Source organism: Cupressus sempervirens, chromosome 4 (assembly GCF_028749045.1).
Source record: "Cupressus sempervirens isolate cs-2001-9-10 chromosome 4, ASM2874904v1, whole genome shotgun sequence".
Taxonomy (NCBI): domain Eukaryota; kingdom Viridiplantae; phylum Streptophyta; class Pinopsida; order Cupressales; family Cupressaceae; genus Cupressus; species Cupressus sempervirens.
Genome location: NC_143121.1, coordinates 639,902,886 through 639,917,004, shown reverse-complemented (window position 1 = coordinate 639,917,004; position 14,119 = coordinate 639,902,886). Strand labels below are relative to the sequence as shown.

Below are 14,119 nucleotides of genomic sequence, written 5' to 3'. Positions count from 1 at the left end.
TTGAAAGATTTACCCTCACAATTGACCCTAGCCTATTAATTTTCTCGGATCTACACATGTAGGGTTTTCATACAGAACATTTAAACATCCATGACAAAATGCATACAACCAAAATATGAGAATCCTCAAAAAACATATGGAAGACACGAAAAAGACAAGAAGTACAAGATGCGAAAATAGCATAAATAAAATCACAAGAATCTACCCGAATTCTGATGCTAATTTGCTCTTCCTCAGAAAACCCGCAGAGCAAGCTCCTCCCTTCTTCAGAGTTCCCGATTCCTCCAATGCTCCAATGTCTAAGCTTCTAGGAATGCCTGAATATAAAGAGATCTCAGGAAACAACTAGAATGTCTCTAGAAACAGCTAGAAAATGTCACCAACTAAGCATGTGTTTTTTCCAACCTTCTAGATGAATCATAAAGTTGTAGACACCATGTGCTTAATTGATGCACTAACCCCCGTGTTGTTGACATAAGAGAAATAGAAAAGGTGCGTTAACTCCTATGCAAGCTTATAACTCTAATTTGCTTTTTTATATAATTTCCTTTAAATTTTTATAACTTTCATTTTAATTTTTATTACTTTTATTATTATTATTTATTTACTACTTTATTATTATTTTATAATTTTTATTAATTTTTAATTTTTAATTTTCTTTTATTTAGTCTTAATTAATTCTTATTTAATTAATTATAATCAAAATATCAAAAACCATGATATTTTATATTAATTTTCTCAAATAATTAATGTATTAATTAAATCTATTTCTTAAAACTTAATTAATAAAAAATTCACCATAGACCTCCAAGATAAAATATGAAAACCCATCATAAAGCAATTCACACAAAATCAGTCTAAAGGGTTAAAAATCATGAAATATGTCATCCAACACATTCAGTGAATAAAATATCCAGATACTTGTCCTACCTTACTAGGACAAATGGTTTAAGGGTTTGGGATTTGGACTTGAGAATTTATCTCCCTTCTCTTATCATTGAGATAGTATAATAGGGTACGTTCATCTTGGCAATTCAAGAAAGTCGATACCCAGTCCCTGCAACCTGCAGAAAAAACATGCATGTACATACAATATATATAATGCTAAGCTAAACAGACAATGGCAGGAAGTGGTGCATCGTGTAGATCCCGACTAAGCAAGTGACTACAACTCCCTTCCTTAACCACATCAAAAACGCCATACAATAAGAAAACACGCACACCATACACATGCAAGTATGGGGTAAGTATCCATAATAAAACACATGAGATAATAAACCATCTAACTAATCATCATCAATAACTGAAGCAATGTAATGATCATCATGCATACATGAAATGTAAAGTCTAAATGATCTCATCATATACCAACTGAATCCATAACATACTGTCCGATAATCTCAAAACAATACCACTAATCCATCAACATAAAGCTAGTCTAACATAATCCGATAATAATAGCAACAATGTCCAAAAAAGATATAACCGAGGGCAGGCCCTACATATGTCTAGGGGAGAGGAGTCAATATGTGCTTGCCTAACCTTGTGCTTTTCAAAATGCTATGCAAAAATTTCAAATTACTTCGAATTTCTTACAACTAATTTGTCAAGCCCCTTATTTAAAAACAAAATCTCAAGCTCACATGGCTTAATATAATGTCACATTAGATGCATTTTGTAAAAGTGTTTAAAATGATGTTAACAAGTTATAAGACCCATAGGTATCCACTAAACCATGTTTAATGGCACATTGATGTAGCACCGCATGAGTTGTGGTTTTTAAAAACTTAGAAGCCTCTTTTTGGAAATATGCTTTGATGGGATAATTTAGTGCACCACTCTAGATCTATTTTGTTCATGTAGTAGTCTAAATGATTCACCTAACATATTATCTAATAGAATAGAACACTTCATTGATTGGCTTTTCTCTGCTACGAGATCTAAAACAAGAGCCAAAAATATCCCCTAGGATATAGGCGTGAAGAGCAAAAAGACTATTAATGTTGAAGTTTATACATTTGTAGAATTATCTAGTTATAGAAATTGTTTAATAAATATAATTATACCCGAAGACTAATAATCATTAAAGAGGACCCTATTTCAAATGTATATTTATACTTCCCTAGGCAGCCTTGGCCGCTAAATGGTGATTTGACCCCTAAGTCACTTGATGATATGCAACGTTCTATTTTTAAAATTTAATCTATTGGGTGAGGAAGTCACTGAATGCTACATTTTATTTGGTTCAACCACTATAAGTCCATATGAATTATTTCAGATATCACAAATCTATTCCTGAATGTCCCTAAGCACGAGTTATGAAAAAGTATGAATAAGTACTTATGTTTAAAGGTGACAGCTATTTGTCTATTGATTGGAAGGAATAATCTTAAATGGTGATAAAGAAACAGATTAATCCCTGAGATTAGCCAAAGCATTTTTAAAGGCATGTGATCACACATTCATTTCTGAATGTCCCTAAGCACGTGAGTTTAAAAAAAGTGCTCATCTCCAATGTCAACTGCTGATTCTCTTGATTAGGAGGTTGACCCTTTTTGGCAACGACGAACAGATTTTAAGAGCAGCCAACATGGATATTCTCACACATTAACTTGTAAATTTAGCTAACATCAGTGGTAAATGCAATATAATCTCCACAAACGATAAAATTGTCTCTATGAGATAAGCAACTTGAGCCTTTCCAAGATGCAAGGATCTCCTGAAGCCTTTTAAAACCGCAAACTTTTGATCTAATTACTAGAATTGTATTTATACTATCACAGAGAGGTCAATGGAATTACATATTAATTGCATGGCATAATACTATGCTACAAATTTAAGGGAGGATATCTATTGCTCGTGATAACACCGTAAAATTAAATACATCTGGAAATGAGCAGTATCAGAATTGAAGTCATTTCACGGTATATTATTGCAGATTATTTGATCTCAGACCGACTTTTGACTTGCTTAAATCCATGAAATTGACCATTACTCTTCTAGTCATTGAATCTTACAAATGACAACCAAGTTAGTTAAGCACAATACTATTATTACAAACTATGCTAACTTCACTCCAATAAATGGTTTTGTTTTCCTGCAATCTAATGTAAGATTTCTTGTATCCTAATGCCATTTTACAGTTATGCAACTTTCCAGCCCCTAGAATTTGAGTGCTCCAGGTATCACAATTTTTTTGATGTAAACATAAATTGCTTTAAAAAAACATGTCTTCAGCTCATTTACCATGTCATATACAAAGACTAAATTTTTTTTTGTATTGCCTTGTCTAAATATTCATGATAGTCTTCTAGTTTAAAAGCTACCACATCTGAAATAAAACATCATTGTAAAATTATGAATGATGAAAAAGTTGCAGATTTCATTAAATTGCTCTTTCTCAGAAAAGCAATTAAACGATGACATAAAAAAAGAGATGAAATTAAAGGTAAAAATTCTGATAAGAGTACTTTCCGATGCTGCCCACTTTTTCAAGCTAAGCAAACGCTATAAATTAATACAAGGTGAAACACTTACAAGGATAGGATGTCATAAACAGAAGTGAACATACTGAAATTCATACAACCATTTTTTTGAAGGATCAGTTGTAAACCTCCCTCACAGAGAATATTTGACATTACAGGATATACCTATGTACCAAAAGAGCACTTGCTAAAGTTGGCTTGCAACAGATGCTTTCTTAAAAGGACCAGCACTACTGATATCTTCTTTTGATATTTTGAGTATTTTTCTGAACTTCTAATTTAAACTAACATTGCAAAAAGAATAATGGGAATAAAATACAGTTAATTATCCTGATGAAGAGGATGATGATGAACTTCTTCTGCGATGATGCTTTCTATTTTTGTGCCTTCTATGATAGTGCTTATCTTTATCCCTGTCTCTCTGCAAAACAAATTTAGTTCAAAACATTACAATTGGAATGAGACTATGCCAATCACAATTAACTACATGAAAAACATGCATATTAAATTTCCTTGAATTACATCACTGAAGGAATATACAAAAGAAAGGTTATGTTTTAAACCACTACCCCCATGATTTACCCTCGGGAAAAGTTCTGATGAATACATCTATTAATAAAAGGTCAGATATCAATAGAGTTGACTGAGTAAAAAATATTTGCAGCTGACCACCTGCCGTAATTGCTAGTATTTAATACAAAACTACTGTGAAATGAAACTTTAAGCAGTAGAGTTTCACAGACTAAAATTTAAAAAAATAAAGGAAAGCGTCAATGAGGTTGAAGCTGCCAAGTGAATTGACATCTTCATTTCAAAAACTTGTCTTCCACTCCATTATCTCTAATTGCTACAGCTTTTGTTCACCTTATGCTGTGGTGCTGCTATTCTCCTCTTATGTATGATTGTTTCATTTTAATCAGTACAGTCATTCTTCCATACAAACTTCTATTTGACCCAGACCAGTTATTTTGTCTACAAATCATTTCCTGCATGGATACAGCTCTTGATGGGTCAGAACTTGGTTTCAACCCAAGTCAACTTTGAAGTTATCGAAGCATTTACAGCATTCAAAGAACCACAATATGTATTGAATGGAAAGATTTTGAACTACTTAATCTTCCATTGTCATCTTATAAAGAAACGTTAGGCATAACCATAGTTTAAAATCTCAATAGGCCCAAAAGTTGACTGCCTCGAGAATTTGAAAATGATCAAGAAAAAATTCAGTAAAATTCCCAACAATTCTAAACACAACTTTATAAGATAATCATTCAGACAGCCAAAACTACAATTACAGAAATCACAACTATAAGTTGCTTTTATTTCACTTATAGATCCAAAAACAGGTTCAAGGCACATCATTATGTCATGATTATAAATGATACGTCTGCATTAGTGTTTTTAAACGTTTCATCTGTGGAAAACACATACCCAGAAAAAAAGTTTTAGTTTCTGCCTTTGGGAAACTTGATTGGGGTCTTGGAATGAAAGCCCTTCGCAAGGTTGATGACCGAAAACACTTTCAGGTATTTGGGCGCAAAGCTCCCAGCAGATCAAGGGCTACATGTTCACTATCATAATATTATGGACCAGGACCGAGGAATGAATCCCCTACCAGTAAGACCAAATTAAGGTTTTCAAGACCACATAGATCTTCATGACAAGTGCCATTTTTCGTAATTTTATGTAATGTCCCCTTTCTCAAATATGATTTAATAAGAAATAATAATTACATATCAACAATAAGAAAAATAGTAATATACAATTATAATTGTGATTATAATAAATAATTGCATTCAAGTAAAAATATGAAATTGAATTACAAATATAAATAAATACTATAATATTATTAATATGAAAAATTATAATAATTTAAATACATAATAAATAAATATTGAAAATAACAATTGGACCATCTACATGTCCATACGGGAGCTTTAAGTGTATATTGTCGAAGAATATTGAACCCGACATACATGGCATGGTGACTTGGCCAAATGGTGGATTATAGTTGTGACAATTATATATTATAAATTATAATAGAATCATCGATTTATAGAAAAGAAATGAACGATTCAGTAATTTATCTCAAATGTTTCAACAACGTCTATTCTTCACGGAGAAGATAAAGGGTACGAAAAGACGAGAAAAGGATAATGTTAGTTTCTTTGACATCGACAAATCTAAAAAAGGTTATGATAAACGTCGATGGCAATATATTCGGACGTTGGTGTAGAGTCTAGAAAATACACTGCAATAAATAGATAGATAGATAGATAAAATTTTAACGTCCACGAGGCCAAAAATAGCCTATGGGACAGCAAGACAACTCAAGCAGACTTAAGTAGCGCTGTTCGTCTCTTGTGTAGACTAATGATGAGCCCCCCCAATTGCTCAATGTACTCTTCGTTGAACAGGTTATGCCAAGAACTGTCACATATAGTATCCGCAAACTTATCCCTGCTATCCTTGTAGGCCTCACATTCTAGAATAAAGTGTTGTTCAGTTTCCACTTTCCCAGAATTGCAAAATCTGCAAATTCTCTCTTCCCAAGCCTCCTTTGGCCTCTTCCAACGCCCGGTCTCACAACGAAGTTGGTGAGAGTTGGTTCTCAGCTGAGCAATAAGAATTTTAGCTCTCCAAGAAATGTTGGCTCCTATGTACACTTTTTCGAGTTGATCACAAGTGGGGTTGAACTCATTTATATAATATAGTTTCTTCCTCCCAATCTCGCTTTAGTTTGTGCTAAAGAAAAGGTACGATACACAAATATTATGCAGAATTAACAATGAATACGACAAGTATTCTAACCATCAAACAGTATTGTAATGGCGGCAGTCTAAATATCATAACATGATTAGAAGAAAGAGACTAACCAGTAGTCATAACTAATTGATTTCAAACAGTGCCGTTTCTATTAAGAAACGAAATTAGTGAAGGTTTCTGTGTAAAAATCATCATTAGGAATTGCCACGATTAGTAGCTAAGAAATGTAGTTCTTCCAAAGAAATGTTTATGCAAAGTAGCATATATAAAAAGAGCTTGGGAAGAAATGAAAAGCCATCGAAATTTATTACTTGTCTATCTATTTTAGATCTTCTCAGTAGAGCAGTCGCAAAATTGGCTTAAACTAGTGGCAAGCAATTGCACATATAACAGATAGAAAGCGATTATTGTAAAGTTTCTACAAATTCTGATAACCAATACTGAAATAATGATTTAGGTCTTGCTGAGAAATTGATCTCCTGCAAGTCTTGTTTAAATGTTTATTGTTCAGGAAATCTGAAATGAATTCTGGAAATTATAATTTTATCTCTGATATGAATCCTTTGGAGCAGATTGCTAGAAGAACAGACTTTGGTAATTATTGTGTGTCTTCTATCCACAAACATGTTCCTATTTATATATAATCCAAGGGTCTTGTCTTTCCAAAAGACATATCCCTTCTAGGTCGGCCCTCCATGAATTAATCTCTTCCTCATAACAAATCGGTGACTTTAAACAGTTAACTAATAGTTAACAAAAATCAACTACAATAGTTTGTTGAGAGGCAAACAAGTATACCTCATAAGTCGCCGATCATGATGCTTGGAGAAGTATTAATCATAAGGCAAATACAAAGAACCATTTATGCATATCAGATCATACTGATCAAGAATATCATATCATTGCTATTATCGAGTTATAAGGATTTAACACACCCTCTTAACTTGATAATATAAATGACAGAAACATATCTAGCAACATAGATTAACCATAGAATTGTACTCTATATCTATTTGATTCTTGCATCCATGTAGTATCATGATACACATGATAATTATATTACCAAACTTGTAATATCGATTATCACTAACACTAGTGATAACAGTATTGCAAAGCATACAATATATAGGATAAAATCTGAAGAATGATTAAATTCTTCATTTATCCAAGTTGCGACTCATAGGTACTAGCATTCCTATATCACAACATGATCCTGAGTTAAGATCTACAAGAATAGGATAAACTATGGAGAATAATTAAATTTTTCATTTATCCAAATTGTGACCCATAGACATAGAAATGTCTACATGACAATGCTTGAGACCATAATGTGATCTATAACAATCCTCCCTAGCTAAGAGAGTGTTAATGTTGTCGCTTTCAATTGGATTAAATTTATCTAAAGATAACCCTCCTATAGTTATCGGTCAAACATTATTGCAATTGGTTAATCGTCAATAAACAAACACACACACACACACACACACACACATATTATATATATATATAGATATGGTTATATATATTGTTGTTAATATATTATCTAATCATGATTAACTTAAAATTTACTATAAAAGACATCTTTCCTCTACTCATATTTATATATCAGTTAAGTCTGCATTTGGAACACATAAAATAATGGCAGTATTATTACATTTGCAGAAAACAATCCTACAAAACTAAAACTTGCATCACAGGAACTCACCCCAAATGTCGAGCCCTAACTCACTGAACTCTACCATCCTGTCCTCTAGCGATGGTGAACTGACCTAGCCAACTGCAGGAGCCTACAAAAAATGGGGACATTACACTCATCGTAATCTTCCAATTATCATCTGACAATATGATTCCTCCATCTATTCAAACTTCCAAGATCTCCTTGAAAGCGATTAAGCTCATGAATCGAGGAACCAAGCTTAGATACAAGTTCTTGAAAAGACCAAATAACTAAGGAGGTGAATCATTTATTCCTACACAACCAATAAGACATTTTCCTACTGTCGGTAACACTTAACATACATCAATTGTTAAGATATTTTGGTTAAAGTGCAATAATACACCATCAAAAGATTAGCATTAAAAGAACAGGTACACCGACACAATGAGCACCATATTATACATGGAAAACCCAATTTAAGCAAAACCATGAAGAAGCTTATTCTTATGAAATCTATAACACTGATTAAGGTGACACCGAATAGGTGATTAGTACAAGGCTAACTACCTAAACAAAGGAAACTGTTGGTAGTTCAACTGCCTAAATAGCCATGCCCCAAATATAGAAACACTTATTGTTGAAACAAAGGCTCGCAACCAACAGAATAAAAAGTGAAACCGAAACACAGTAAGGTGTCAGGCCTCTACAAATTCCAGTTAAGAACTGTTTGCACTTCCTCTATCAACTTGTTTGAGTAGTTTGCACTTTCATTATAGAATCAACATAACTTATAAGTATCATACATTGAGCATCAACATACATTTGACTATGCATACTTACAAGTACGTACACTCTTGAATACATAGGTTTTGTTTATTTATACTAGTATTCAAGATTACTTTTCTTGGCCAAAATAACCAGAACATGTGATATGGTCAATACACAAGTTCAATTGTTACATTTAATTACAAGCATCGGACCTAAATCTGGGAACTTAATCACACGTCACGTTATTGTAAAATGAGTCACACATACAATATAGCACAATTGCCAACACCGCAAGAATGCCACAACCAAGACCAAAAGATGGAAACTTTATGATCATTGGATAAACCGATGACCCTAGGTATCACGTCAATGAAACTAAAAAACCAGCAACAATTATGGCCATTCACCAAGACAAATTATCGATATCAATGCCAATCCCAAATAGGAGAGTCCAATCAACCATCCAAGAGCCAACAGGTGTACCAATAAACAGGACCAAAAGAATCAGGTAGACCAGTTCACCAACAAGAAGAAATGTAGAATGTCAGATATACTCTTGATGATGACCGAAAAGACTATGCCAAGTAATTGCAACAAGTGAATCGATACAGGAAACTAAATACACAAAAACCAATTGAACAAAAGATATATATCTGAAAAACCACACAACTTCATACATGAGGATTTTGTTAGTCAGTGTGGTCTTCAGGCCAAGGAGTTTCTTGGGCTTTGAGTCAAGGTGGCAAATGGCTACACACACACTTGCATCGGGTGCATCGATCTCTCTTTATTTCTTCGTGAATATGAGTTGCAATCAGATTTCTATGTTATTTACTTGGGAGGGATGGATGTTGTGTTAGGGATGCGATGGATATAGGACATTGAGGAGTTTTTCCTTAGTCTACGCTTGATGGAGATGCTAGCCTAGAGGGAAGTTTAACATACTATGTCTCTTTGTACATTGGGTAGTGTGAATTTACAAAGATATGACACACTTCAGGTGGAGTAGGTCACACACCATGCCTCCCATAGTTCACAGTTACCGAGTTTGGATCAGCATGTGAGTGTAGTTCACTTTGTGAACAATCCTCTGTTTGATATGGATGTCACTCTCTCATGTGATAATCCACTATTTGAGATTGATATTGGTCTCCCTCAAGTGATGAGTGAGGATGATATTTGGGATTCCACTAATGCATCGGGACGTTAGTCAATCCTTACAAATTTCTAGATAGGTCTTACCGAGGAGTTTACTGATGTGTATACAATGAGGAGTGCATATAGTTTCACATTTCACATTTGACCTCCATGTACAGGATATATACTGGGTGTAGAGTTTGTATGTGCCTAAGTTTGATGTTTTGTATGATGGCTTAGTTGGCATAGAGAAAGGTGGTGAATCTAATCCCTAATGAGATGCCTAATGAGATGCTTACTTGTGATGTTCTAATTTCTACATCACTAGCATTGGTGATGAGTGTAGTTCTGTGAACTATGTTGTTCACACAAATGGCGTTGTATTTACAAGGATTATTTGGTAATGACAAGGACATGACACACATTTTTCCACGGGATCCTGGTGGAGGTTGGGGTTTGTTGTTCTACTGGATTGCAATCGCTCGAGACAAGCAATCTTGGAGGGAGCACTATAATTGTCCCCAATTTAGGTGATGAGTGTAGTTTTGTGAACTATATTGTTCATACAAATGGTGTTGTATTTGCAGGGATTATTTGGTAATGACAAGGACATGACATGCATTTTTCCACGGGATCCTTGTGGAGGTTGGGGTTCGTTGTTCTACTAGATTGCAATCACGTGGGACAAGCAATCTTGGAGGAAGCACTATAATGTCCCCAATTTAGCAAGTATCAAGAGTATGGGTTTATTAGCTCATCATTGCAACCCTCATGAGCTAACACCTATATTTGAATGTCTCTATTTGTGTGATTTATAAGTTATAGTAAGTCAAGAGAGTTGGTTACTATTTATAGCAGTGTACAGTGGTGACGTTTGAGGTTAGGCTATCTCAGTTACTCATAGAGCTTTGGCAATAAGAACATAATGGAGGTTATTAATTAGGTTTGACTTAATTAAGTAAGTTATATGTCCTAATTGAATGGTTTGACCAAGAAGCCTCTCTAGTGAAAAGTGTGCAGAAGAAGACTCTAGCAATTGAGTTGTAATGGAGTTATTATATTTAAAAGTTGAATATGCTTCCAAATGCAAAATCATAATTTAAGCAAGCAGTGTGAGCATGAAGCCTTTACAGTGAAAGGTGTGAAGGAAAAGCTTTTTGGATTGAAATGTTATAAAAGCAAGGCTCTCGAGATGAACTGATTCATTCAATTATCTCTAAGCATTTGTTATTTTGATTAAGTTTGTGTTGAGTGTTTGAAGCTGAGAGTGAATAATGATTTCAGTTTTTTTCTGCAGTTTGAGTTGGAATTCGATGCCAATGAATTGTGCATGCTACTGCTGTTATTTGAGTTTAAAAATTATGAATCAGTCCATGCTTGGAAGGTGATGTGACTGCTAAGAAGAGGAACAGTTGGAAGTTCTGAGACACAAGGGTGAATGTATGTGGATGTTGGTGACAAGTTTGCACACAAACATCAGAAAATGGCTGCAGTTATCTACATTGGAGCAGCATCCAAGAATTCAAGGCTGTGCATTATTTACTAGAGGCAATGTGGGTACAAACAACGCTTGTGTTTCACTTCAAGCCCTTCATTTTTTGCTGCTGAGGGGCTCATGACACTATTGGGACCAATAAATGTTCATCTTGCATCATTGGAATTCAACGAGGTTAACTTGCAAAGCCAGGTTCTTGAATTAAATATAATTATTGCATGTTTATATATGCATTTGTGAGCACTTGTATATTGGTCAATAGCAAATAAGTTGGCTTTCAAAAGTTAGTTATTTCTTGTGCTCTAGTTTGTCAATTCATCATTTGAAAATCCATGAGACGAATATAATCTCAAAAACTAAAAGAATTATAAAAATTCAAAACAAAAAAAGAGACTTCTTCAGCATAGTTTCAGGGTGAGCCAGCAGGGCTCATTACAAAGGCACATCAGTTAACTCTTCAATCACTTGCCCAAAGAACACAGTCATTATAATGATTTAAGATACATTTCATTGATAACTAGCATGAATTCTTACAAAATGTTAAATGTACAAGGAAATGATATTAAGAACAACTGGAATGCTTGTAATGTTATCTAAGATCCTAAAATTAGCATTACCTTTTTCATCTTATTTTCGTCTCTTGAATTATGCTCCCTCTGATGATGTCTTTTTGAATGTGATTTCTCCCTTTCTCGATGCCCTGACTCCCGCTTCCTTTTCTTCTCTTTAGTGTTGTCTTTATGTCTATCATAGTCAGAAGAACCACTGCTAACTGCATCATGCCCAGATGATTTGCCTGCATACTTACTCCTTCCATTTCCATGCTGAACAGCATCTTTTTCATCGCATTTATTGTCTACGATAGACTGTGCTTGATGATTCCTGTGCATGTTAGCTTCTTTTTGATCCTTGGGCAAAATTGATGCATGGTCATGCATCCTGAAACTTGCATTAGGATTTTCATCAGAAGCTTTCTGAACAGAATAATCAGGTAACATTAATCGATCACTTTCTATCCCAATTTCAGCATTTCCCTTTTGTACATCCTTTTCTTTCTGTGGCATATCTAACTCCGATGGAACTTTTAGGCCCAACTCTTTGCCAAGGGATTCAAGGAAATCACCAGCAATTAACCGATTCAAAGTTGCATTGGCTCCCTGAGAACTCTTATCTTGAATATCCATTTTCTTCTGTTCAGTTTCTTCTTCCTCGGTATCAGACTCATCTGAGAATATCGCCTAGAAAATAATAAATGGATGTCAGGAATGCTATAGAACATATAAACCAAAAAGTAACCAATTGAAACTCAGGATCCACAAAAGCACTTTCTGTTCTGAGTAATATGTTTGTAAGATTGTCTTCATAAATTTAAAAAGCTTAATCATTTTTTTTTTTAAAAACTCGCAAATTTTCCAGGTTAGCTGTGAAATAGCAAAGGAATGGCAAAAGAAACCAAAAAATACCTTATACAAATCAACAGGCTTCTTAACAACAGCATCCTCCACTTCAATCAGCTCTTCCTTCTTGTTATCTTGATCATTAGCATCAAGCACTTCCAGTTGAAACTGGGAGACTTGCAGTTCTTGAGGAATGGATCTGTCTTCATTTGCTGATGACATTTCATGTACATCTCTCCGTGGATTTGAGATAAGAACGAGTGAATCCATCTTGCTTCTCACCTTAGGTAAAGGAGGGGGCTGACAGAAAAAGAGGCCCATTAAGGTCAATGCTAGAGAAGACAAACTAGCTGAATAAAATACCCATCAATTATTAATATAACAGAATACTATACAACTGAATTCTACATTCTGCAAATTCAACGTGACTGTAATTAAAAATAAATTAATTAATGCATTCAACAGGTGATGTCACATACAGCCACTACAATTATAAACCTTATGATTCATACAAAGATCTCCTTCACTACAGTTTAGTTCTACAGATAAATTTGCATAAATTTGGCATACTAATGCAGCTGTTCCTGTATAACATATTACAATGGGCATCAGATGCTAGTACTAGTTCATATTTTCGAAATAGAACAATATAATAAAAAATAGTAGTAGAGATGTGGAACACAGCAGTATAAGACACTATGTCAGTAGCCCAATCCTGAGAGCAAGGTTCTTGACTTATACCATCTACCTCACTACCCAATTCACTGGTTCCTGGAAGCTTTCTTTCTGGTGCATACAGTAATAATCATCTTTGATAAGATGTATTAAATACACCAATAAATATCTTTCTTGGAATGCTTGCATTTCCTTGGTAAAACTGTAATCCAACTCTGTATTTAATCACTCCTCTTGGTTGTGCAGAGTTTTCTATACAGTATCAGATACAACCACTCAAAAGATGAAGTTTATTGAGGAAAAGGAGGTCATGAGATCACAACTTGAAATGCTATAATGCATATAATATTTTAAATTGAAATAAACATACCATTTAATAATTCATGTGATATTAGGACAAAATCCGTCGACAGTCTTCTCACTGTACTTAAGTTATGATTGTAAAATTGCATATATGTTTTCATGCAAATGTAGATATCCTCACACAATAGGTTGCAATAAGCATTAGATAATGGTAACAGTTCATGCTGGAAGCTTTCTTGCTGGTGCGTACAGTAATAATTATATTTTATTAGATGTCTTAAACACATGATAAAATACTTTTCTTGGAAAATGGAAACCTTTCATTTCCTTGTTGTAATGTCACCAATCTCTATTTCGAAATCAATCCTCTTGGTTGTGGAGAGTTTGCAATACAATATCAGATACAACCATTAAAAAGGTGAAGTATACTGAGGAA

The 14,119-nt window shown here is 34.1% G+C and overlaps 1 protein-coding gene across 7 annotated transcripts in view; it reads right to left on the bottom strand.

The window, feature by feature from the left end:
* Positions 1-3,487: 3,487 nt before the first annotated feature.
* The window catches only part of TGH (SWAP (Suppressor-of-White-APricot)/surp domain-containing protein), a 199,770-nt gene continuing 189,138 nt past the window's right edge, over positions 3,488-14,119 (bottom strand). For 5 of the 7 annotated variants that reach the window (XM_089826310.1, XM_089826313.1, XM_089826316.1 and 2 more), the window contains 4 exons: positions 12,772-13,005; positions 11,926-12,546; positions 4,350-4,471; positions 3,488-3,906 (listed from right to left, as the gene is read on the bottom strand). In XM_089826310.1, the coding sequence (XP_089682436.1) occupies positions 4,367-4,471; positions 11,926-12,546; positions 12,772-13,005 (960 nt within the window). In that variant the 3' untranslated portion in view covers positions 3,488-3,906; positions 4,350-4,366. The remainder of the gene's footprint in view (positions 3,907-4,349; positions 4,472-11,925; positions 12,547-12,771; positions 13,006-14,119) is intronic. The other 2 variants (XM_089826314.1, XM_089826315.1) reach the window with 1 other exon arrangement.